The sequence below is a fragment of the Phacochoerus africanus genome, chromosome 1 (genome assembly GCF_016906955.1).
Source record: "Phacochoerus africanus isolate WHEZ1 chromosome 1, ROS_Pafr_v1, whole genome shotgun sequence".
Taxonomy (NCBI): domain Eukaryota; kingdom Metazoa; phylum Chordata; class Mammalia; order Artiodactyla; family Suidae; genus Phacochoerus; species Phacochoerus africanus.
Genome location: NC_062544.1, coordinates 285,225,991 through 285,248,563, shown reverse-complemented (window position 1 = coordinate 285,248,563; position 22,573 = coordinate 285,225,991). Strand labels below are relative to the sequence as shown.

The 22,573-nt window shown below is 56.6% G+C and overlaps 1 protein-coding gene across 2 annotated transcripts in view; it reads left to right on the top strand.

Annotated features, from left to right (window-relative positions):
• C2CD2 (C2 calcium dependent domain containing 2) overlaps positions 1-17,764 on the top strand; it is a 65,043-nt gene extending 47,279 nt beyond the window's left edge. The window contains exons 10-15 of one of the 2 annotated variants that reach the window (XM_047797077.1): positions 1,701-1,875; positions 3,245-3,358; positions 5,075-5,202; positions 7,576-7,918; positions 10,252-10,288; positions 16,798-16,817. In XM_047797077.1, coding sequence (XP_047653033.1) covers positions 1,701-1,875; positions 3,245-3,358; positions 5,075-5,202; positions 7,576-7,918; positions 10,252-10,277 — 786 coding nt within the window. In that variant the 3' untranslated portion in view covers positions 10,278-10,288; positions 16,798-16,817. Of the gene's footprint in view, positions 1-1,700; positions 1,876-3,244; positions 3,359-5,074; positions 5,203-7,575; positions 7,919-10,251; positions 10,289-16,797 lie in introns of both variants that reach the window. The other variant, XM_047797068.1, reaches the window with a different exon arrangement.
• Positions 17,765-22,573: the final 4,809 nt, after the last annotated feature.

The window sequence follows — 22,573 nt, the reverse complement described above, 5'->3', positions numbered from 1 at the left end:
ACCGCTGTTTCTCATAAAGAACCACATCTGTTTTTTCCTCACTTGGAAAACTCTTCCCTTTCTTCATGTATCCTCTCTGTTCCACCAAGCTTCAATAACAGACAATCAGCCGGGACCATTCCACCGAATGCTCCCTGGGACTTGGGGACAAGGGGCCGTTAGGGTCAGAGTCATTGACGAGGAGAGTCCTGTTCTTGCTTCCACGTGAAATGAAACACTCGTCCAAGAAGCGCTGGTGTTGCTTAGCGGGTATTTCTAGGCATCAGCGGGATGCTTCCTGCCTGTGATCACATTGCAGTGTCTGCCTGGTGTGAGTCCACGATGGCCTTTCCCAGGCCAGGAAGGGCAGATGTATTTGGTTTGGTTTTCCAGCTTTTTTTTTTTTTTTTTTTTGTCTTTTTGCTATTTCTTTGGGCTGCTCCCGCAGCATATGGAGGTTCCCAGGCTAGGGGTCCAATCGGAGCTGTAGCTGCCGGCCTACACCAGAGCCACAGCAACACGGGATCCAAGCCGAGTCTGCAACCTACACCGCAGCTCACGGCAACGCCGGATCATTAACCCACTGAGCAAGGGCAGGGACCGAACCCGCAACCTCATGGTTCCTCGTCGGATTCGTTAACCACTGCGCCACGACGGGAACTCCTGGTTTTCCAGCTTTTATTCCCATCATGATGTGTTGAGGGGCTGGGTTTGTGGCTGAAACCCAGCCTCTATCCACTGGTGCTGAATAGAAATACCACAGAGACAGAGTTTTGGGCAAAGGAGAAAAAAACATCTTTAATGCTTTGCCGGGCAAAGGGGGGCTCCCAGCAGGCAGGTGCCCTAAAGACTGCGCCCTCCTGGGGCGAGGTTAAGAGGTGGTTTTAGAGTTTGGGAGTGGAAAATAGGGCCGCAGAGAAGGACCAGGGTAAGGCAAGCTTGCGTTCTTCTTCTAAGCTGGTGTTTAGTGGCCCTGGCACGGGTTCTGGGCCCCCCCCCTCTAGTTTTCATTTGTTGAGGGTTTTCGTTCTGCAGAAGCAGCTCAAAGATATTGTTAAGTATATTCCATGAAGTGAAGCCAGGACTCTGATCCCAAGGCTGCACTATTTGTTGTTGTTGTTGTTGTTGCTGTTTTTTTCTTTTTTTTAATGCCTCACTTGGGGCACATGGAGGTTCCCAGGCTAGGGGTCTAATCGAAGCTACAGCTGCCGGCCTACACTGCAGCTACAGCAACTCGGGATCCAAGCCATGTCTGCAACCTACACCACAGCACACGGCAACGCCACATCCCCCACCCACCGAGCGAGGCCAGGGTTCGAACCTGCGTCCTCATGGATAATACTCGTCGCATTCGTTTCTGCTAAGCCACAATGGGAACTCCCCACTATTCCTTCTTGACTGTTCCTTGTCTGCGTCCCTCCCTTCCCTGATGAGCAACTGTTTGAACCTGCCCTCTGGGACTTGGGGAAGGTCAAGGTGGCTGAAGCTTATTCCCTAAAAACAAGAACTGGGGGACCCAGAAAGGTCCTGCTCCGTTTTCAGATTTGAGCCTGTCTCATCGCCTTACCCCAGTTCTGGGGGGTGGGGCGGAATCCTGTTAATTCTAAGTTAATTACGGTACTAGGTGACAGCTGAAGAAATCAGGGCCCTTGCAAAGGAGGGCAGGGCCTGTGGCAGGGGGGTCCATCGGCCGCAGAGCACGTGACCAGGCTTCTCTGCAGTTCTCTTACGTAGAACCCAGCGAGGCCAAGTCCTGGCAAATCCCCCCTCCTGTTCCTGCTGCAAAGATAGAGAAAGACCGCACGGTGATGCCGTGCGGGACCGTGGTCACCACTGTCACTGCTGTGAAAACCAAGCCTCGCTTTGATGCGGGGAGAGCGACCCCGCCCAGCTCTGGTGAGTTGCTTCCCCGTCGAAACTGAAGTCCCGCGTCCCCTGTGCATGTCTTGCCTCTACGCTGCAGAGCCTGCGGCTGCCCGGTGTTATCAGGACGAAAACCTCAGGGGACAGGAGGCATGGTGGTTGGCAGTGGTCGTCGGCAGAGCTTTTCCTGTTGTAGACGGCTGTCCTTCTGTTTTGTCAGACATGTGAGCAGCCAAGGCAAGGCTCAGCCCTGGAGTAGATTTTGAGGCAAAAAACTAGACATTAGATGAAATAGCTATAGTTAAATTCGGTGCTCCGTGGTGTTTCCATGGGGACAGCATACCGTCCTCAAAACATGAGACGTGAGTGGTCCGTGTAGTTTCTCATGTTCAAAATCATTCGAAGGCTTGATTTTAGATCCAGCAGAATTCTGTACCTGTCCCCACAGCCGCTGTCTTGGGACGACTTCTGTATAAGTGTGTGATTTTTTTTTTTTTTTTTTTTGGCCAGGGCATGCAATGGTTTGATGTGTGTTCTCAGTTCCCAGACCAGGGACTGAACCTGGGCCTCCACAGTGAAAGCAACAAATCCTAACCACTAGACCACCAGGGAACTCCCTACTATTATTTTTTTAAATTTATACTGTGTTCCTGCCTATACAAAAAGTATTGTCTTCCCAGAACAGATCACTTGGCACAGTTGTTGAATGCAAAACAGAGAGTGAACTTCTGGCTTAATTAAAAGGTTTCCGAAATTTTATTTAAACCTGAACTTCCAGCTCTTCTTTTGGGCACCCCCCCCCCAAAAAAAATAAGGCGGTTAAAAATAGGGAGTTCCCACTGTGGTGCAGGGGGTTAAGAACCCTGTTGCAGAGGTGTGGGTTGGCTCCCCAGCTGGCACAGTAGGTTACAGGATCCAGTGTTGCCATAGCTGCAGTGTAGGTCAGCAGCCGCAGCTTGGATTCAGTCCCTGACCCAGAAACTCCCATATGCCGCAGGTGGCCATGAAAAATAAAAAAATTAAAAAAGAAAACCATAAGGCTTGGTGCTTACCTTTTCCAACGGCATGAAGTAGGGTTGGAGGGAGGGGTGATTTTGCCTTTCCGCCAGCCATCAAGTCAGCTTTCAGAGGGCCTCCCCCGCTTTTTTTTTTTTTTGTCTTTTTACGGCCACATCTGCAGCATATGGAGGTTCCCAGGCCAGGGGTCTCATCGGAGCCACAGCAACGCCAGATCCGAGCTGCGTCTGTGACCTACACCACGGCTCACGGCAACGCCGGATCCTTACCCCTCGGCGCGAGGCCAGGGATCGAACCTGCAACCTCATGGTTCCTAGTCGGACTCATTTCCGCTGAGCCACGAACTCCTCGGAGGGCCATTGTAATCGGGATTTCTCCTGGGCAGAGTCTCCCCTGAGGACGCCCGTCAAGGTGAAGGTCGTTGAGAAGGACATCTCTGTCCAGGCCATCGCCTGCCACGGCGCCCCCGTCAGCAAGACCTTCTCTTCCTCAGATACAGGTAACGCAGATGCGCGTCCCCGCGGCCTCTCGGCCACTGGGCTGCGCGCGGTACCTTTCAGGAATTTGGGAGGAGTTATTTTTCATAATAAGTGAGGAGCGAGGAGCCCAGGGAAATGGCAGAGGCTGGAAGACCAGGAGCCGCGTGGATGTCCCTGCTCTGAGCCTTAGGGACCCTCCAAAGGCACCCCAAACCCAGCTTACGCCTCAGTTTATACAGTGTCCCAACCCGATCTTCCCCTCGTTCAGGGGCCAGTTCCGTGGGTGTCGGAAGACAAGCAGGACCCGGGTGACACAGGCATAAGAGTGACTTAAGTTTTTGTCTCCCGCTGTCCCCTGAAACCTGCGTGATAGGACGTTTGCCCCAGAACACTGGGTGGCAGTTTCCCCTTTTATTGTCCCTTGTGTCAACACCTGTCCCTTGAAATCTAAGCACGATCTAAGTTTGGGGGAGGCCTTTTCTCCCTCGGCTCAGGTGTGACCTGGGGTCTGCGAAGGGGTGGGCAGACACCCTCCCTCGGGCTCATCCCCCGACCCACCCCACCCCTGTCCCCCGTTCACCGAGTCCTGTTTCTGATCTTGCCACGGTCAAGGCTGGGATGCAGAGGAGCCCGCAGCAGGCAGGCAGTTCTCATTTGACAGGTGCTATCTCGATGGTCCTGTGTTCTCTGAGCCTGGCACAAGTTGAAAACTGCCTCTTGCCCTGGGGGCACTTCCCTTGTTTTGGGGGGGGGTGCTGCAGGCCTCCCCCCAAATGCAACTTCCTCATGGGAGGCCAGGCCCCTTGTCAGCTGCTCCTGGAGGTGCTTCTTCAGCTCTGCTCCTGCCACGTATCGCAGGGGCACCATCACCCCGGGCTGGCGTCCTGCTGTGGTTCCCACCTGGTCTGTGGGCTGTGACACCTGTCCCTATTGTGCAGCCAGGACCCTAGAAACTTCCTCGGGCACAGCTGGCACCGGGGCAGGCTCCCTGAAGCCAGACAGAAGTGCCCAGGCTCTGCGTATGGAGCAGGCACCCCCGTCCCTGTGCCGAGGCCTGGTACCTTGTGCACAGCTCTCTCTCCAGGAGTCCCCACTGTATCCCGAGGAGCTCTTTGCTGGGTGCGGGTCGGCGTTCAGCTTTTCCCGGGTGTTGCCCGGCTGTGGGGTCGACCATGGGGAGGAGCTGCTTCTGTGAGCCAGTCCTTCCTTGGTCTGAACACCAGCCTGGGTGTCCACCTGCTCCCGGGATGGGAGGGGGTAGCTGTGTGGCCCTTCAAAGTTCACCATCTCCCCGAAGCTCAGGTTACCTGCCCGAGTCCCTTGTCACCTCAATGGGGGCACAACCTCGGACAGTCAAGGGCGTGACCTGGAGTGTGTCCCTCAGTGACCACAGGGGCAGCCACCCCAGACCCCCGGCAGCGACCACCAGCCTAGGGCTGACTGTGGTCCCAGCTGTCACCTGTCCTGCTCAGAAAGTTTCCCCAGACGCCAGCCGGCCCTACTGTCTCCCACGGTCTCTGCTTTCCCGCTTCCCAGGCAGCGGGGGGGGGGGGGGGGGGGCCTTGTGACCGGCTGGCCGCCCCCCAAAGCCTGAGCCACTCATTCTCCCGCCCTTTACGGAAAATACTTGCCAACCCGTGTTTCAGACCAAACGTGTCACCCCGGATGGTCCCATCAAGGACTCAGATTTGCTAACGTGCCCTCACTGCCCGCCCCCTGCCCCTCTTCTCCCGCAGAACTGCTGGTGCTGAACGGCACCGATCTGGTGGCCGAAGTCGCCATCCGCCAGCTCAGCGAGTCCTCGAAGCTGAAGCGCAAGTCCCCGCGGAAGAAGAGCACGATCATCATATCCGGCGTCTCCAAGGTGAGCCCGCCGCCCCTCCCGCAGCAGCCGCCCGCGCTCCGCCCGCTCTGGAAGGTTCCGCGCCCAGACGCTAGGGCATCGCGCGCCCGTGAGGGGCGCTTCCTGGTATTTCGTTTACGCAGCTCATCCTGGTCCGGAAGGAGACTTGAACGTCTGACCCGGGAGGTTTGGTGGCTGAGAGGTTGGTGAATCACTCGGAGGAAACGTATTGAAAGAAAAACACCAGTGTGATGTCCGCGACCCTTTGGGACAGAACCGCCCCCCTGTGGCTGCCCCATCGTGGGAACTTTCCCTTCGTGACCCATTTCCAAACCATTTCCGTCTTATGCAGTGAACGTTAGTTAATGCCTTTTGTAAAGCTCGTTTTAAAACATATCCTGCTCCAGAGGTTCCCATTGTGCCTCGGCAGGTTAAGAACCTGACTAATATCCTTCAGAATGCAGGTTCGATCCCTGGCCTCGTTCAGTGGGTTAAGGATCCAGCGGTTGCCACAAGCTGTGGTGTAGGTCGCAGATGAGGCTTGGATCTGGTGTGGCTGTGGCTGTGGTGTAGACAGGCAGCTGCAGCTCTGATTCGACTCCTAGCCTGGGAAATGCCATATGCTGCAGGTGTAGCCGTAAAAAGAAAAAGAAAAGAAAAAAGTTAATGAAATTGGAACTTCAGTGGGCAGTGTGGGAAGGAAAGGGAAAAAATATGAATATACGGCTTACAGTCTGTTACAGAAACAAACAGCAACCAAACCCCACCCCACCCCCCGTCCCAATCCCCCTTCCTTCTTTCTGTTCTGTGACCAGAGCAGACGTCCAGAGCCCATGGCAGGTGCGAGGCCGTCCCTGGGAGATACAGGGCGGGCCAGGCTGCTGGACAGGGCAGCCCCTGGGGCAAAGGGCCACATTGCAGCCCCTTCCTCTTCTCTGACTTTTCGGACCCAGCAGGGAGGACGTGAGCAGTGGGGGCAGTTAGGAGCCTTGGCGTTGGGAGGGGATGAGGAGGAAGACGGGTATTTGGACGGGGATGGCAGGTTGGTACATTGAAAGCATAAGAGAGTGGGACAGTCACCCCTCGGCTGCCGGGAGAGGGGCCAGGGCAGGTCCTGGGAGGTGTCAGAGCTGAGTCACCAATGTTGCCATCTTCCCTGGGCCGTGGGTGGCCTTGACCAACCAACCATCCTCTCCCAGGGGCCAGGGGAGCCTCTGGGTTTCCTGCTTGTACTTCCAGTAGCAGCCAGCAGGAGGCGATGGCATCTCAGGAAGTGCCGGGCCCAATGGGTGGGTTTTCTTTAGGACAAATAAGTAGACTCTGACCAACCCCTCTGTGCTTTCCCTAAGGTTTGTTTGTTTGTTTAAGAATCACTAGGATCTTAACATTTAATTATCCAACTGGCTGCAGTGATCATTTTTACTGATGCTCAATTTGTCCCAAGTTGGGTCAGTGGGCACTTCTGCCTTGAGCCAGAAAAGGGCAGTTGTCAGTTGTCACTAAGTAGACTCTCTCGTGCAAGTGCCACATAGATCGGGACCACCAGCCCAGCCCCCCAGGAGCCCGCCGTGTCCCTGCCGTCACTTTCCTCCCCTCCAGCAAACCACTTTCCGACCAGCAAGCCCATAGGTTAGTTTAGCACCTACATACGCCTTACACGTAAATGTAACTCTTAGGGTACTAAGTGCACAGTGATTAATTTCTACTTGCAGGAAACACAAAAATGCGATAGAAATGGGTTAAAAGACAAACAGAGGAGTTCCCATTGTGGCTCAGAGGGTTAAGAACCAGACGTTGTCTCTGTGAGGATGTGGGTTCAATCCCTGGTCTCACTCAGCGGGTTAAGGACCCAGCATTGCTACTAGTTGGGGCATAGGTCGCAGATGCAGCGTGGATCCCGTGTTGCTGTGGCTGTGGGGTAGGCCTCGGCTGCAGCTCTGACTTGACCCCTAGCCCCGGAACTTCGTGTGCCGCAGATGTGGCCATAGAAAGAAAAGGAAAAAGAGATAGAATCTGGACCTCCAGAGCTCACTTCCTGTGTCACAGTGTAGGTGTCCCCCCAATACTCGGAAGGGACCCGTGTGTGTTCTCCCCAGTACTCAGAAGGGATGCTCTTCCCACAGACCCCTCCGGCTGGGCGGGTTGTGCGGGGAGGGCGGAAGTGCCCCCCAGCAGCCTGTGCCCTCGGCCCTCTGCCCTGGGGGCTCTGCATCCGCTGCTGTTCAGCCGCGTTTGCCTGGCTGCCTCCTTGGAGGACCGGGGTGCCTTCTGATGCTGACGTCACCCGTCGGGGTGTCTGGACAGCGCTATTCCGGCTTTTTCCCTCCCCTGCTGCTCCGCCCAAACATCCTTGTCCTCTTCCCTCACCGCGACTTTCTCTCTCGCCCCGGGCAGACCTCACTATCTCAGGACAATGACGCCGCCCTGATGCTGGACTACGCGGCCTCCATGGACAGTGCCCGCCAGGAGGACACCCTGGACCAGCCGGGTGCGGCGGCTGCGGCCTCGGACCCGCCCGCGGAGGAGGAGGAGGGGGCGGCAGTGGCGGCGGCCTCGGCCGGGGCCCCCCCGGCCCTGGAGCCCCAGGAGAGCGAGCTGGACTGCTGGGACTTGGAGAAGGAGCCCCAGGCCGGGGCGTGGGGTGGCCAGGGCCCCCCGGACCTTGATGGGGACGAGCTCTCGGAGAGCTCCCTGAGCGTGTCGGAGCTGGAGCCGAGCGCTGCCAAGAAGCATAAAGGTACCAGCACCTCCCTCCTCCCCGAGCCCCCCCAGTGTCCCCTCCCACCCGTGGCTTTGCTCTCCTGCTGGTTTCCAAACGAAAACTCAGTTCTCGCGTTTGGCTTCCTTCCCCTTCTCTTCTCCGAAGGCGCTTCCCCCAGCGCCCCCACATCCACAGAAACACCTGCACGGAGCATTTGAGCCATTTCAGGCCGGTGTGCAGGGGTGGGGGGCAGGGGGCAGAAGCCTTCCCAGTGTGAGTGGCCGGGTCACCCCTCGGCACTGGGGGGCAGTTTGTGTTCACGCCCTTCCTCTGTCGGGGATCGCGGGCATCGGGCTGGGGACTGCGGGGAGCAGTCTTGCTCCTTTGTTCTTGGTGTGGGGGACCAGTGGTTCCTCCTGGGGGCGATTGGGGCCCCTCTCCGGGGACATTGGCAGTGTCTGGAGGCAGTTTCACAGCTGGGCGTGGGGGTGCTGCTGGCTTCGGGCTGGTAGAGCCCAGGGTGCCGCTCAATACCCCGCCGTGCGCACGATGGCCCATCACGGCGTCACGTGGCCCAGGCGACCCGGGGCCAGGCTGGAGAGCCCACTGGGGAGGGGCTGCATCCAGCCCCACCCCCACCCCCATCATGGCCCACTCCTGCCCAAAGCAGAGGGCCCGGATGAGGGGGGAGGCGGAGGTTAGAAGAGGAGGAGGCGAGGAAGGATTCGTGGGTGTGACTTCCGGACCCTGTGATGGGGGTCGGCGCACTGGTCTATCTGCCCGCTGCCCACCGGGCTTGGGGCTTATCCTGAGGACCCTGGCAGGGCAGGGGAAGCTGTGACCTGTGACCCCCGGCCCCAGAGGCAGCTCCCTTGCTTTTGTTGTGGAAGAGATGGCCTGGCTGCTGGTCTGTACTCCCAGCCTGGCCAGAGCAGCCCAAGGGGCCTCAGCTGCACCTGGGGGAGGCAGGTGGGCCTGGGCAGGTGGAAACACAGGAGGCGGGGTGTGGGGCAGGGGCCTCGCTGCCTCTCCCTCTGATACCCTGGTGGACCAGCAACCTGGCTCCTCTCCTTGCCGAGCCCGCCCTCCCTCCCGCCCCACTCCCATCATTCTGAGAGCCTGGGCCTTGCCACCCGGGTCCCTCTGAGACCACTGTCCTTCACCCCCCGCCCCCATGTGGTTCCTTCCGGGGAGTTCTTGCCCTTGGGTTTCCGCCCTTGCTGTGTTCTGGTTACCTGCTCCTCTTCTGTCACCAGCCAGGTGGGTGACACCCTGAGGCCTGGTGTGTGGGGTTGGGGGGACCCTGAGCCCTCTGCACACCTCTCTCTGTGCTGCCCTGACCCAGGATTGCTTTGGCTTTGGTTTTGGGAGGTTTTTTTGTTTTGTTTTGTTTTTGCTTTTTTTTTTTTTTTTTTTTCTCTCCTTTCTTTGCACCTGCAGCATATGGAACCTTCTGGGCTAGGGGTCGAACTGGAGCTATAGCTGCTGGCCTACACCACAGCCATGGCAATGCGGGATCCGAGCTGCGTCTGCAACCTACACCACAGCTCACAGCAACGCCAGATCCTTAACCCATTGAGCGAGGCCAGGGATCAAACCCACATCCTCATGAATAGCAGTCAGATTCATTTCCTCTGCGCCACAACGGGAACTCCAGACCTGGGATTTCTCAAAGGGACGTATTTGGCAGCATTTTAAACGTTGCTTTTCATTCCAGTGTTTTCTGAGAGATCTGTCCTCAGCACCTCCCTGAGATACGGTCAGACCCTTGCATGGGGACGTGTTAGGGGTGCAGATAACGTTCATTTTCCACCGCAGATTTTCAAAACTGGGGCTACAGGTGGCAGCTCTGTGACAATTTCTCTTATTTTTAAACTAAAGCCTATTTTTCGGTTTAAGAACTACCTGTCTCTTTTGTCCTAGCAAAGAGCTGGCACTGGTTTCTGAGGCCGCCTTGCCGCCTCAGAGCCCACCCCAAATGCTGCCGGTGGGAAATGTATGTATGGTGATGATACCGCCGATACAGGAGATGCGGTCCCCAAATTTGGGGTTATTTTTAGCCTAACAGATGATGGGAGTGGTTGCTTGGCAACAGGAACGCACCGCACACGACTGAATTCTATGCTCGACGTGGCCGACATGGTCCATTACTGTGCCCTTCCCCGCGAGGGAGCACGGAAGTCTTGGGGGAGACTTGGAAAACGGTTAAAAGGGGGAACCACAGCCCGCCTCGCCCGGCGTCCCGCACTGCGAGGCCGCGTGTGGTGTGATGCCGCGGCTGCTGGCCGCCGCGTGCGGACTGTGCTCTTGCCAATTTTCTTTTCATCTCTCCCTTCTCTCCATCTCCTGCTCACCCCCTTTGCCTTAAGAGGATCGCTATGCCAACCAGCATTAATTGCCTACGCAGTAAGTTATTTTTGTTTCATTTATCTTTTTCATTGCGCACGGCCCCCCTCTGAGCAAAGCACCTACCCTGACCGAGCCGAAGCCCAGCCCCCTCCCTTCCTTTTCCCGTCTCCTTGGAGCTTCTCAGGACGCTGGGTCTCCCATCTTCCTCCTTCCTGGTGCCCTGGTTCAGGTATTAGAGGACCAGTACATCAGCCGGCTGGGCCGTTGGGGGTGGGGGGTGGGACCCCTGCGTGAGCTCATGTGACACCCTCACCATGAAACACAGACCGACCAACTCCCCTGGCTGTTCTCGGGTCTAAGAAGTCATCCCTTCCCTAAAGGGGCCGTCTCGGTTCCTCGTGAAATCAGAGGCATTGTTCTTCGGGTGGTCAACCCCAGGTTTTAAGGGGGCTTCTGGTCACTGTTTTTCTCCCTATCAGATTTTAAGATGCATTCTTCAAGGAGTTCCCGTCGCGGTGCAGTGGTTAACGAATCTGACTGGGAACCATGAAGCTGTGGGTTCGATCCCCGGCCTTGCTTAGTGGGTTAAGGATCCGGCGTTGCCGTGAGCCATGGTGTAGGTCACAGACGCGGCTCGGATCCCACGTTGCTGTGGCTCTGGCATAGGGCGGCAGCTACAGCTCGGATTAGACCCCCTAGCCTGGGAACCTCCACATGCCGTGGGAGTGGCCAAAGGCAAAAAGACAAAAAAAAAAAAAAAAGATGCATTATTCAACCTGTGTTTGTTAGACTCTGTGGAGACAAGCAGGAATAAATGTGGGAATAGTTGCAACATTAAAGCTATCATTTAGGAGCTCCCGTTGTGGCTCAGTGGGTTAAGAACATAGTGTCTGTGGGGATGCAGGTTCTATCCCTGGCCTCGCTCTGGGCTAAGGATCTGGTGTTGCCACAAGCTGCGGCATAGCTCGCAGATGTGGCTCGGATCTGGCGTTGCTGTGGCTGTGGTGTAGGCCGGCGGGTATGACTTGGATTCAGCCCCTAGCCTGGGAACTTCCATATGCCTTGGATGCAGCCCTAAAAAGACAAAAAAAAAAAATGTGTAATAGTTATTTTTAAATCCCACATATATTTGTTTATACTTCAGCCTTAGGGTTGTTTTTTTTTTTTTTTTTGTTAACTTCGCTGGAACCAGGGAAAGATTTTTTTTTTCCTCTTCCCTGTCCCATCTAAGACTGGTTATGTGCCTCAGATTTCACACACCCTGTTTCCAGATTTTACCTCCAGGCACCTTCAAGGTTGTGGGTGAGTCCTGCTTCTCGCCTGGTGGGTGGATGAGACGGCCTGGTGTCAAGGAGGCTGGCTTGTGTAACCCAGGCGGCTCGGGCTCCCTTGTCTGCTGGCGGGAGTTTCTCCATCAGCAAAGATGACAGGGTCAGATGTGACATACCAAACCGTAGTTACCGTCTCGGCCAGGGAAACACAACCAGCAGCTTCTACATGTTCAGGGAACTGGCTTATGTGATTGTGGGGCTGTGTGCCTGAGACCTGCAGGTGGGCCGGCAGGCAGGAGATGCAGCAGGAGCAGGTGCCCCGGGCCTGAGGCAGCACCTCTTCTCTGGGGACCTTCCTTTTTGTTCTCAGGCATCCAGTTGATGGGATGAAGCCTACCCACACTGCCAGGCCTGCCTCCTTTAGCTCAGGCGCTGATGGGCAACCTTAACCACATCCGCCAGGCGTCTTCCCAGCACCTCATTTCGTGTTGGATGCTGTCACCAGGTGCTCCAGACACACTGACACAGGAAACTGAGCCCCAGTGTCCCTTAGTCCTGGTGGCTCTGAGTGGTCCTGCCTCCTGGCAGACGAGGGGTATGCTGCCCTTCTGAGCCAGTGACCCCTCAGCCCCTGTGGCCAGGCTGCCCCAGCATCTGCTGAGCACACCTGTGTGCCTGTGTTGTCATGGCATCATTTATCCCAAAGGTCACTGCAGGGTTTTATTTAGCAACGAAGTTGGCATAACCTCTTTCATGCTGGTGATTCTTCTGGTTTGGTGAGTTGAACTGTGGGCCCCAGAGATGGGCTTGCGTGGCTGGAATGTCCTGTCCTCCCCACATGGCCAGCATGGCTCTCGGGAGCTTTACATCATTCTGGAAAGCCTGTCCAGAGAGCAGGGCTCTGCTCTGCAGCCCCTCTGGGAGCCACATCCAGCCCGCCCTCCAGAGGCCTCCCCCTTGGCTGCCCATGGGTGAGCCCTCCAGACATCTGCTGGCCCCTCCTGGCCCAGACGCTACCCTTAGCAGCATAGACGAGCCAGCCGTGAGAACACGGCTTTGCGCCCTGGGCCTCGCTCGAAGGACAGTGCATCACCTCTCCGCATGTCTGCTTCCTCATTTGTAAGCAAGGGATGAGGTCAGTGTCAGAGGGGTGCAGAGGCATAACCAGGGCTCCAGCCTGCAGGCCTTCCCTCACGCAGAGGCCTGTCCTCTGTCCAAGAAGCCGATGTCCCCATAGACGTCGTGACAAGCTGGGTCCAGGTGGAGGAAACGCAGGCTTGGTGAGCAGAGCAAATGTCTCTAGGACGATTTGCAGCAGGGTTCCCGTGACAGCATCTGGTTGTGGCATTGACGTTGGGCAGGCAAAGTTCACAACCAGCACACCCGTCCCACAGGGTGTGGGTGAGGACAGGAAATAAACAGCCCTTTGCAAGCCTGCTGGGTCAGCACACGCACGCTGGTGCGGGGCTGGCCAGAGCCAAGATGCTGCTTAAACATCGCAGCCAGCAGTGCGTGGCGTTTAAACGGTGATGGCAAATGCATCGCCCCTCTACCAGCTGTTCAGGGGATGCAGGTCGATGCTTCATCTTAATGTGGCTAGAATCTAGGGTGATGGACGTGCAATGGCACTTAAACGAGCTAACGTAATTGCTCGTGAGTGTGCGGGTTCCCTTCCTGGAGTGCTTGAGCACAGCCGCCCCTCACCTATTCCCGGGTTCTGGCTTCTCTCTTAATCCAGGGCAGAGCCCGACCTCTCAGCAGCCTGGTGCTGTGCCCTGTGGGGCAGGCTGCCTTGTCCCCCGTTCCCCACAGCCCTGAGACATCAGGGCCTCAGGAAGCTGTCACCTTCCAGCCTCTGGTCTGGTCCCCGGTGCTGAAGCCCCTGTCCTTAGCGAAGCGATCTCCGCACTCCAGGTGCTGGTGGCGGTTTGGCCTGACCTTGGTGGGCGGTTTCTAGCCCCAGCTGTGCATTAGAAAGACCTGGGGTTTTTTAAAAACATGCTGAGGGAGTTCCCGTTGTGGCTCAGTGGTAACGAACCCGACTAGTATCCATAAGGATGTGGGTTTGATCCCTGACCACACCTAGTGGGTTAAGGATCCAGGGTTGCCATGAGCTGCGGTGCAGGTCACAGATGTGGCTCAGGTCCTGTGTTGCTGTGGCGTAGGCTCTGATTCGACCCCTAGCCCGGGAACTTCTGTATGCCACAGGTGCGGCCCTAAGAAGAAAAGAAATAGCAAATTAAAAGGTGCTGATATCGGGGTATCTCCTCTGAGCCCATCACATCCGATTCCCGGGGCTGGGCCTGGGCATCTGTAGTTTTAAAGGTGCCGCCTGACTCCAGTGTGTCCTGGGGCTGAGCACGCTGCTCCACTGTCCGCCCTCTGCCCCGATCGTCTGTGGGGCGCCCAGGGTCCAAGGACAAATAGGAGGACGGGGCCGGTGCTTCAGGACCCTCGTCTTCAGTCAGATCCCCCCCAGCTCTCTGCCGGGCTGTGTCAGGTTCCTGGGGCCGCCGTGACAAAGCACCGGGGCCAGGGTGGTTGAAACAGCAGGGTCTCTCCTGTCTCAGGGCTGGAGGCTGGGAGTCTGAGGTCAAGGCGCGGGCGGGGCTGGTTCCTCCTGAGGCTGGGGGGTGGGGGGTTAGTCCCAGGCTGTCCCCAGCTCCGGGGGTTCGTTAACAACCTTGTCACCCCTCAGCTTGTGGAAGCATCAGCCCACGCTCCGCCCTCATCTCCACGGGGCCTCCCTGCGTGTCAGTGTCCAGGTTCCCCGTTGGTATAGGGGCGCCGGTCCTGCCGGGTCATGATTCCGCTGTAACGTAAATCCCTCAGTACTGACCATGTCTCTGCATGAGGACCCGTATGAGGGCAGGAGCCCAACACAGCAATTTTGGAGGGACACGATCCAACCCGTGACACCGCCCCTGCTCAGACCTCAGACTCCAGCTCCAGCCTGCAGACTGAGTTTCAGCGCAGGAACACAGATGAAAGGGGCTTTGCAGGTGGATTCCCCCCGGGAGAGCCGCTCTCACAGCTGGGCTTCCCGGCTCTAGTCTCCAGCTGGCCTGGGGGATGGACTGGTCTGCTCCCCTCCCCACCCTTCACCAGGGGATGGGGGGGCGTGGCATCAGAGCCAAGGTCCCCAGCGGACTTTCCTGCCTCTCCATTCCGATGTGACAGTGTGACAGCCCCACACTTCTATGCTATGTGGGGGCTCCAAGCATAAACGAAAGCAGTTTCCTCTAGATCAGAAATTCCTCCTAGGTGCCCCCAACCTGAGGTAACTGGCCAGGCTGGGAAGCCCCAGGGCGCTCTATCTGCTGAGTAATTAACCCAGGGCCTCGGTGTACCCGCCCCACTGGCTGGACCCCAGGGGTTGACTCGGCTCTGGGAACAGACGTCATGGCCCAGGGCACAGCCTGTCGGGCCCAGTGAAAAGAGTAAGGCCACTGGCACTGTTGCAGTCGCCCTCTGCCTTGTTCCGCCCCTGCCATCCTCACCGCCCTGCACGCGGCCCCCCAGTTTTAGCTGATTTTAAAGAACATCCTAGGTCGGAGTTCCCATCGTGGCTCAGCGGTTAAGGAACCAGACTAGCATCTACAAGGGTTTGATCCCTGGCCTCGCTCAGCAGGTTAAGGATCCGGCGTTGCTGTGAGCTGTGGTGTAGGTCGAAGGTGTGGCTCGGATCTGGCATGGCTGTGGCTGTGGTGTCGGCTGGCAGCTGTAGCTCCAGTTGGACCCCTAGCCTGGGAACCTCCATATGCCGCAGGTGCGGCCCTAAAAGACGAAAAAAAAAAAAAAAAAAAAGAATGTCGTAATGAGTCTTAGGTAATCAGTAATTGGTTGTGTCCAAAGAGAACGTGAAAAGGAAGTTTTTTGGCAGTTTTAACCGAATTCAACCTGACCCATTCCTTGAGCTCCCGTGTTCTGCTGCTTAAATAAGACATGGACAGGCGTCCCGAACACCAGGTCTTGTGCGTGGCCTCTCAAGGTCACGGGCATGCTGCTTTCCCCCCGGGAGGTGGTGATTTAGCGAAGGTCCACGGGTGGCTGGACCAGATTCCACAGGTGCGCGTGCATTTCAGCTGAGAGAATGACGTGATGCCTTCCAGGTTCCCGTGTGAGTAAACCCGGGGAGGGGGGGGTTAGCCATGAAAAGAATGAATTGCCAGATGAGCTGCTTCTTGGGACAGTCATCCCTGTCCTCTCTCCGTCGTCCACACCTACATGCAAACGAGCGTGGGTTTCTCCCCCCCCGGCAGGAAGGGCCCCGCACCCCACTGGCCTGCGTTACCCTGTCTGTGGAAGGGGAAGTAGGTTCGTGGGCTTTTCGCCCATCGCCGCATTAGCTTGCATTTGACCCCGAAGGGACCATTGCTGCTGAAATGATTGCTGCTGCTCGTTTTTTTCTAGTTCATGTTCCACCACCTGACGTCATAAGTAGGTCAAAGCAAACAAAATTGAGGTTTTAGGTCAAAAATGACCAAGTAACGGACCTTGCCTGTGGGTTAGCCTCGTGTGCATGTGTGGGATCTGGAGTTATAAAAGTGCTTCTTCCTCCTGGAGTTCCCGCTGTGGCACAGTGCGATCGGCAGCGGTGTCTCTAGAGCCCTGGGATGCAGGTTCAATCCCCGGCCCCGCACAGGGAGTTGAGAATCTAGTGCTGCTGCAGCCGATCTGATCCCTGGCCCAGGAACTCCATAGGCCGGGCAGCAGGCAAAAAAAAATCTTCCTCCAAAAAAAAAAAATCTTTCTCCCCCAGAAGGAATGTTACTTAACTTTCCCAAGAAAGTGAACACCACGGCTCTCAGAGCCCTTACTTTGGTTGTAGTAGTATGAACATCCTTCTGAGGGAACACGGCAAGGCTCTGCTGTTCACACCCTTCTAAGGATGGGGAGTGGGGCACTCTCACCCCGCCTAACGATGGGGAGTGGGGTGCTCTCAGCCCTCCTAACGACAGGGAGTGGGGCGCTGGCACCCCTCCTCACGACGGGGAGTAGGTGGGGCTGGGGACCCCGAAAGTCAGGCATCTCAATGCCTGCCCTGGGAAGGGCTTCCAAGCCTCAGTCCAGCGCACTGCCCCAGCTTCCCCAAGCTTCTCACTGCACCTTGGAAGCGCGAGGGCCGGGCACAGACCCTGCTGCCCTTCTCGAGCCACCAGCCAGGGCACTGCAGCTGCAGCACTCAGCCTCTTCCTTGTATGACAGGCCTCGGAGCTGCCTTCCCCCGCCACACACACCCCCTGGACTCGCCGTTTCCTCTGCAGCCCCTGACCCTGTGCCTTGCTCTTGCAGGAGGGATTTTAAGGAAAGGCGCGAAGCTCTTCTTCCGCCGGCGGCATCAGCAGAAAGACCCCGGCCTGAGCCAGTCTCACAACGACCTCGTGTTCCTGCAGCAGCCTGAGGGGGGGCGGAGGAAGGGGGCGACGCTCGCCCGGATCCTGAACAGGAAGCTGCTCTCCAGGCACCGGGGCCAGAGCACCGTGAACGGCGCGCCTGAGGACCCCGGCCCGTAGGCGGCAGCGCCCCCTTCCCTGCGATGCTGCAGACAGGACCCACCAGGAGCACCTGCCAGGATGCCGCCAGAGGGCCAGCCAGCTGTCGGACTGACGGACGGACGGACGGACAGCCGCCCTGTCTAGCTGGATAGTTTCCAACAATTTTCCCTCTTTTAAAGGGAAAAAAAAAAAAAAATCTGAGCCTCCAGCTGGGAGGTTGTCCCCAGGGAGACCGACAGAGCCCAGTGTGCCACCAGGAGCCACGAGAGCTGAGGGCTCCATGGCGTGGGCTGTGCTCACATCTAAGGGTCCAGGTCAAACAGGTGAAGGATATTTACAGTGTGAACTCCAGAGGCTCACATCGGGGCTGGGGACCGGCAGGTCCTGCACGCTCCAACAGGTGTCACTTTGCGTCCATGCCTGGACCGCGTCGCAAAGAGGAGGGTCCCTCTGTGCTGTCACTGTGGACGGAATGGACGGGTCAGCTCTCCTCACTGGCCGCTCAGAATAGAAAGTGCAGCCAGCCCTGAGGACTGAGAGGCGGGACAGAGGCAGGGTATTTGGTAAACAGAGAAATGACAAGATAGGAATGAAAACACTGCGACCAATGTAGGAAGACATTGGCCTTTGATCGTAGCCATATAACTTGAAAAATTATGCAACTGCTGAATATATCCTATGCACATCCTCTGCCCGACACCTTTCCAGGTTTCCTTTGAGCCTCTTTGCAAGTGGGAGATATATCAATTCTTATGTGGCTTTCACATGTGTCTCTATGGTGTCTGAAGCGCTAAGAAGGCCACCAGGCCGTCACCATGTGGGAAGCCTTCCTCCCCGTCGGGCACCCTCGCTGACCAGAGTGGCCCAGGCCGCTCAGATGACATTAGGAGCAATAAGTCACAGCTAGTGCCGACCTGTAACCACACATGCATGGTTCGTCTTTGGTGTAAGCTTGGTTTGCCAAATGTTGCCGGTAGGTGGCTCAGACCAAGTGCTCTGCAGAGGGCACAAGAGGACATTGTGTGTGTCTCAGGTGTGAGTCTTCGGGTGGCAGTTTAGTAACAAATGAGCCAAACCTGCATCAGAGGTTCGTTTTACAGGCTCTCCTGAGTTCTGCTGTCCTCTGGCTAGCCCCTCGTAGGCGGCACCCCCCCCCCCCCCACCGCCCCTTGAGGTCCTGCAGGAAGACCAGCGGGCCTGGCATGCGTTCCCAGGAGCTTCCAAACCCCTTTCCTTGTCAGTGTGCCCGCCGGGGCTTTTTGCATCATCCCCTCCTTCTGCAGGAGCCGCTTTAAGACACATGCCTGTTAAAGAGCCCTTGTCATTGGGGTGAGAGGTCGTGCTTTAGAGGCATTTTCCTCCAGTAAGACTGAAGGGCCGTTAGGAAAATTTGGCTTCTGTCACGGATGTGAAATTGGATGGGTTCCTTTGTGTAGGTGCTTTTGTTAATCCTTACAAATGTATTTCAGGGGAAACAGAGCCAAGGTGGGGCAAAAACCTTTCCTAAAAATCAAAATCATGGAGATTTTTCATTTCCTTTTTTTTTGAGAGATTAGAAAACTACATTAAAAACTTTAAAATGCACACTTAAAAATTCTTGGTGTTCCCACTGTGGGCACAGTGGGTTAAGGATCTGGTGTGGCTGTGGCTGTGGCACAGGTCAGTTCTGGCTTGGATTCAGTCCCTGGCCCCGGGGACCTTCATATGCCGCGGGAGCAGGCAAAAAAGAAAAAGAAAGAAAAATTCTTAGGTGTCCCACAATTTATCGAGTGACGGCAAAATGACTTTTCCACCACACTTGCTTTTAAAGCATGTATTCCAATTGCACTCTCTGTAAGCCAGCATCTGGTGTGACAAAATATAACATGTTCATACCAGGGTAGGCCCCACAGGCTAGTAATCACCACTCGTCTTTGTGGAACCCGTGGACCTGTTAACGGTCTGTCTGACTCAAAGGAGTTCTGTTCTCTCTCACGTGGTTGGCAGAACCTATGGCATTCCAGGAGTAATTCTCAGAGGGTACGGTGTGTCAGAATGTCAGGCACTGATCAGAAGCTGTTGGTGCAATTTTTTGCTTGATTTTGAACATCCACATGCACTCGATTTATTCAAGTGTGAAGGTGTCAGTTTTATTTTTTATTTTTTGCTTTTTAGAGCCACACCTGTGGCAGATGGAGGTTCCCAGGCTAGGGATGGAATCAGAGCTACAGCTGCTGGCCTACACCGCAGCCACAGCCACAGCCACACAGGATCCAAGCCTCATCTGTGACCTACACCACAGCTCACGGCAACGCCAGATCCTTAACCCACGGATCGAGGCCAGGGATCGAACCTGCATCCTCCTGGGTACTAGTTGGGCTCTTTACCCCTGAGCCACAGTGGGAACTCCAGGTGTCAGTTTTGGATTCAACTTTCTCGACCTACAAAAAGTCTCAGCCACTCCCATTCCTGATGGGCCCCCTGAGCGTTCTGGTCACTGTTCAGTCCCTTCTTCCCAGGCTCAGCTTTCTCGGCCTCCTCGTGCCTTGGAAGCTGTTCAGGGTCCCCGGAAGCGCCAGGTGGGCCGTGTGTGCGTCGCACGGGGATTCACAGGAGGGGAGCGTTTGCTGGGAGACCCCGTTCCTGGCATCTGGCGGATGGAGGCCTCACCCTCTAGACACACACACAGTCTCCATCAAACGGCTTTTTCTGAAGGTAGAGGACGCTAATGCGGCAGCGGATAGGATGGAACAGGGGCAGGGGCAGGGGCAGGGTAAACCCTGAGGACGTGGGCTCTGTCAATGCTGGGAACGTGTCTTTTCCAGGTTTGGTTTTCCCTGGCGTAGGATACGCAGGTTAAAGGAGATGCCCTGGAGGCTAAACACCAAATGCAAACCCACGACCCTGTAACCCCTCCCTTTCCCGTGTACCTGGTCCACAGGCTGGAGTGGTTTGCGCGCCTTTTGCGTGGGTGGTCCTGATGAAATTTTTGCAGAGTGGTGTTTTTCAAAGCGAGTTTTCGTGAACGCTGATGTTGGTGTGTGTCTGTGTGTCTGGAGCCAGCTGCTCACGCGGGTTTTAATGAGCTGGCGATTGATTTGTTTAAGGAGGAGCCTGTGCTCTTTGCGGAGAATGAAACAGACTGACACGTGTGTGTGCGTTTTCACGGAGCATTAACAGAAGTACGCATCTCATCGTTCCCGCCGAAAACCTGCCGTGAAGAAGGTGGTTTAGACGGAGCACTTTATTTCAGCCCGGTCTCAAGTTCAAGTTCAAAAGGGGGCCCTGGATTCCTATAGATCATAGCAGGCCCATCGCTGTCAATCAGTCACAAGTTGGGCGCCGGTCCAGATTTTTGGCTGGTTTTACTGGCCACATCTATAGAAGAAAGTTGCAGATTTTCTTCTTGGGCGGAAAAGGCGAGATTCATTTTTGCTGCTGTCACTCAATTCGAATGTTTTCTGAGTAACGGTCTCACGGCTCTCGGCCTTAAAACCTAAGAGCCCAAGTTGGTGGAAGTTCGTGGATCAGACCATCTAACTCTGATCAGATGGAAAGCCGGTCTCAGCACCTGCCTGGACCCTGAGGCCCGGCCCCGCCCCCCTCGCCCCAAACCCGCCAGGGCCTGACGACCAAAGCTAGCAGCTCGGGGACAGCCGTGCTGCTCATTCCTGTGAAGCAGACTCAGGTGACACCTCTGGCTCCTTTTTCTAGCATCTCTACCTTCCGGATGAGGAGACACTTGAAATACAATAAACTGCCCAGTTCACCCAGCTCCCAACTGGCCAGTGATGAACCATTTATAATTCGGGCGTGTAGAGTTTTCTCCCCCACATGTCATATCAAAGCTACGTTTTTTTTTTTTTAAAGGAGAAAATAAAAGGGGTTGGAGAGGTCTGGCTTGATGACCAAGTGTGATGAATTTCCACGACAGTGACTGCACCCCTGGGGCCACCACGGGGTCACGGGGGAAGATGTGGCTGGACCACCAAGGCCTCCGAAGGAAATAAACACATGCACACACAACACTAAGCGCTGAGTCGTTTTTGCTGGGTTCCGTGCTGTCCCCAACAACCCGGGGCCCTGCCGAGGGTCTCGGAACCATGGCCTTCCTTCGTCAGGTGCCCCGGTGGGCACTGGGCACGGCCGCGTGGTCATTGGCGGAGGCAAGAGCCGCCGCTACATCTCCTTCTGCTGTTTTAAGTCTCTCGGCACCTGCTTTGGGCCCGGGACTAAAACCATTTACTGGGACGTCCACGTGTCCAGTCCCTTTTGGGTGCTGGTGAACGGGAGGTGCTACCCAGGCAGGCTCGGCTGGGCCGGGGCCACCAGCGGCCTTGTGACCTGGGGGGGTGAAGCCTCCGCCCATTGCGGACTGCCCGAGGGTGGGTGCGCAGTGGGCCTCCGCACGCGGTCAGAGGGGCAGATTCTAGGCGGGGTCGCGGGAGGGCTGACATCCGAGCTGGCCCTGGGACCCTGGGCGGGAGAGGGGCAGGAGTCTGCAGAGACACACAGACGGTCCTGCACCAGCCCTGCAGGACCACGTCCTCCTGTCTCCTTCCATTTCACCCCCCTGCTCTGCCCAAGCTCTGGGGCACATAGAAAACCAGAACCTGCCCAGCTCCTCCCCTCCCCCACCCCAGCCCCCCGCTGTCCTGACCCTGCCTGTCCTTTCGAGTGTGGTGGGGTCACTCTGGGGCCAAGATTGACACCAGCTTTGCATTTCAGAGGCAGCGTCACCCTGTGCAAAGCCCCACGTTAGCGTGGCTTGGATTCCGGATTCTTTGCTCTGGACCTGGCAGGTGGTGGCCCCTTCTCTGATTTGAGATTCAAGGGTCCGGGGCCTGGGATCGAACTGCTTCCTGTGAGACCGGCGTCCACTCTGGGCTGGCACTCTGGTGGGCCAGCTCTCCTAAGCCGATCTCCTGCTGGTCCCTGCAGGAGCAGCTGTGTTCTTGCCATCCCGCCTACACACCAGACAGGTATCCACCAAAGCCACCTCGGTCACTCTGGAACGCACACCCCTGGCCCCCAGCACACACCCCCTCCCTATTCCTACGATGAACCGCGCACAAGCCCTGCCTCATCCATGAAGTGCTCGGTGGCCCAAGATGCCCCAGGGCACTTCCGTGGGCAGCCCTCAGGCCCTGTCACTTGACCCCACCTCCCTCTCTCCTAGACTTGCACCCCGCCAAGAACGTAGGTGCCCGAATCACCTGGGTTTGGGATGCTGCCCGCTCAGAGCATGTGGACATCTGATGACAGCTTTGAATAAGCTCACGGGGGAAGTCTGCTTATGCCCACCTTACCCGACTCATCGCGGCCCAGGGTCAGGGGACAGCGCCAGAGGTGGAGAGGATGCGGATGCATGTGTCAAAACCAGCTGCTTTTGACCTCGGCCACTCCCTGCACGTTCAGGGGCTGGTGTACAGCCCACTCATCAGAGGGCTGGACACCAGGATGGATGACCTGGCGCAGAGCCTGCCTTCAAAAGAAAGCTGTCAGGCCAGACCCTCTTCCACGGTGAGCCAGATGCATGGACTTCCACAGCTGCCCACCGCTCTCCCAGCCCTGAGCCGGGATGGCCCATGATG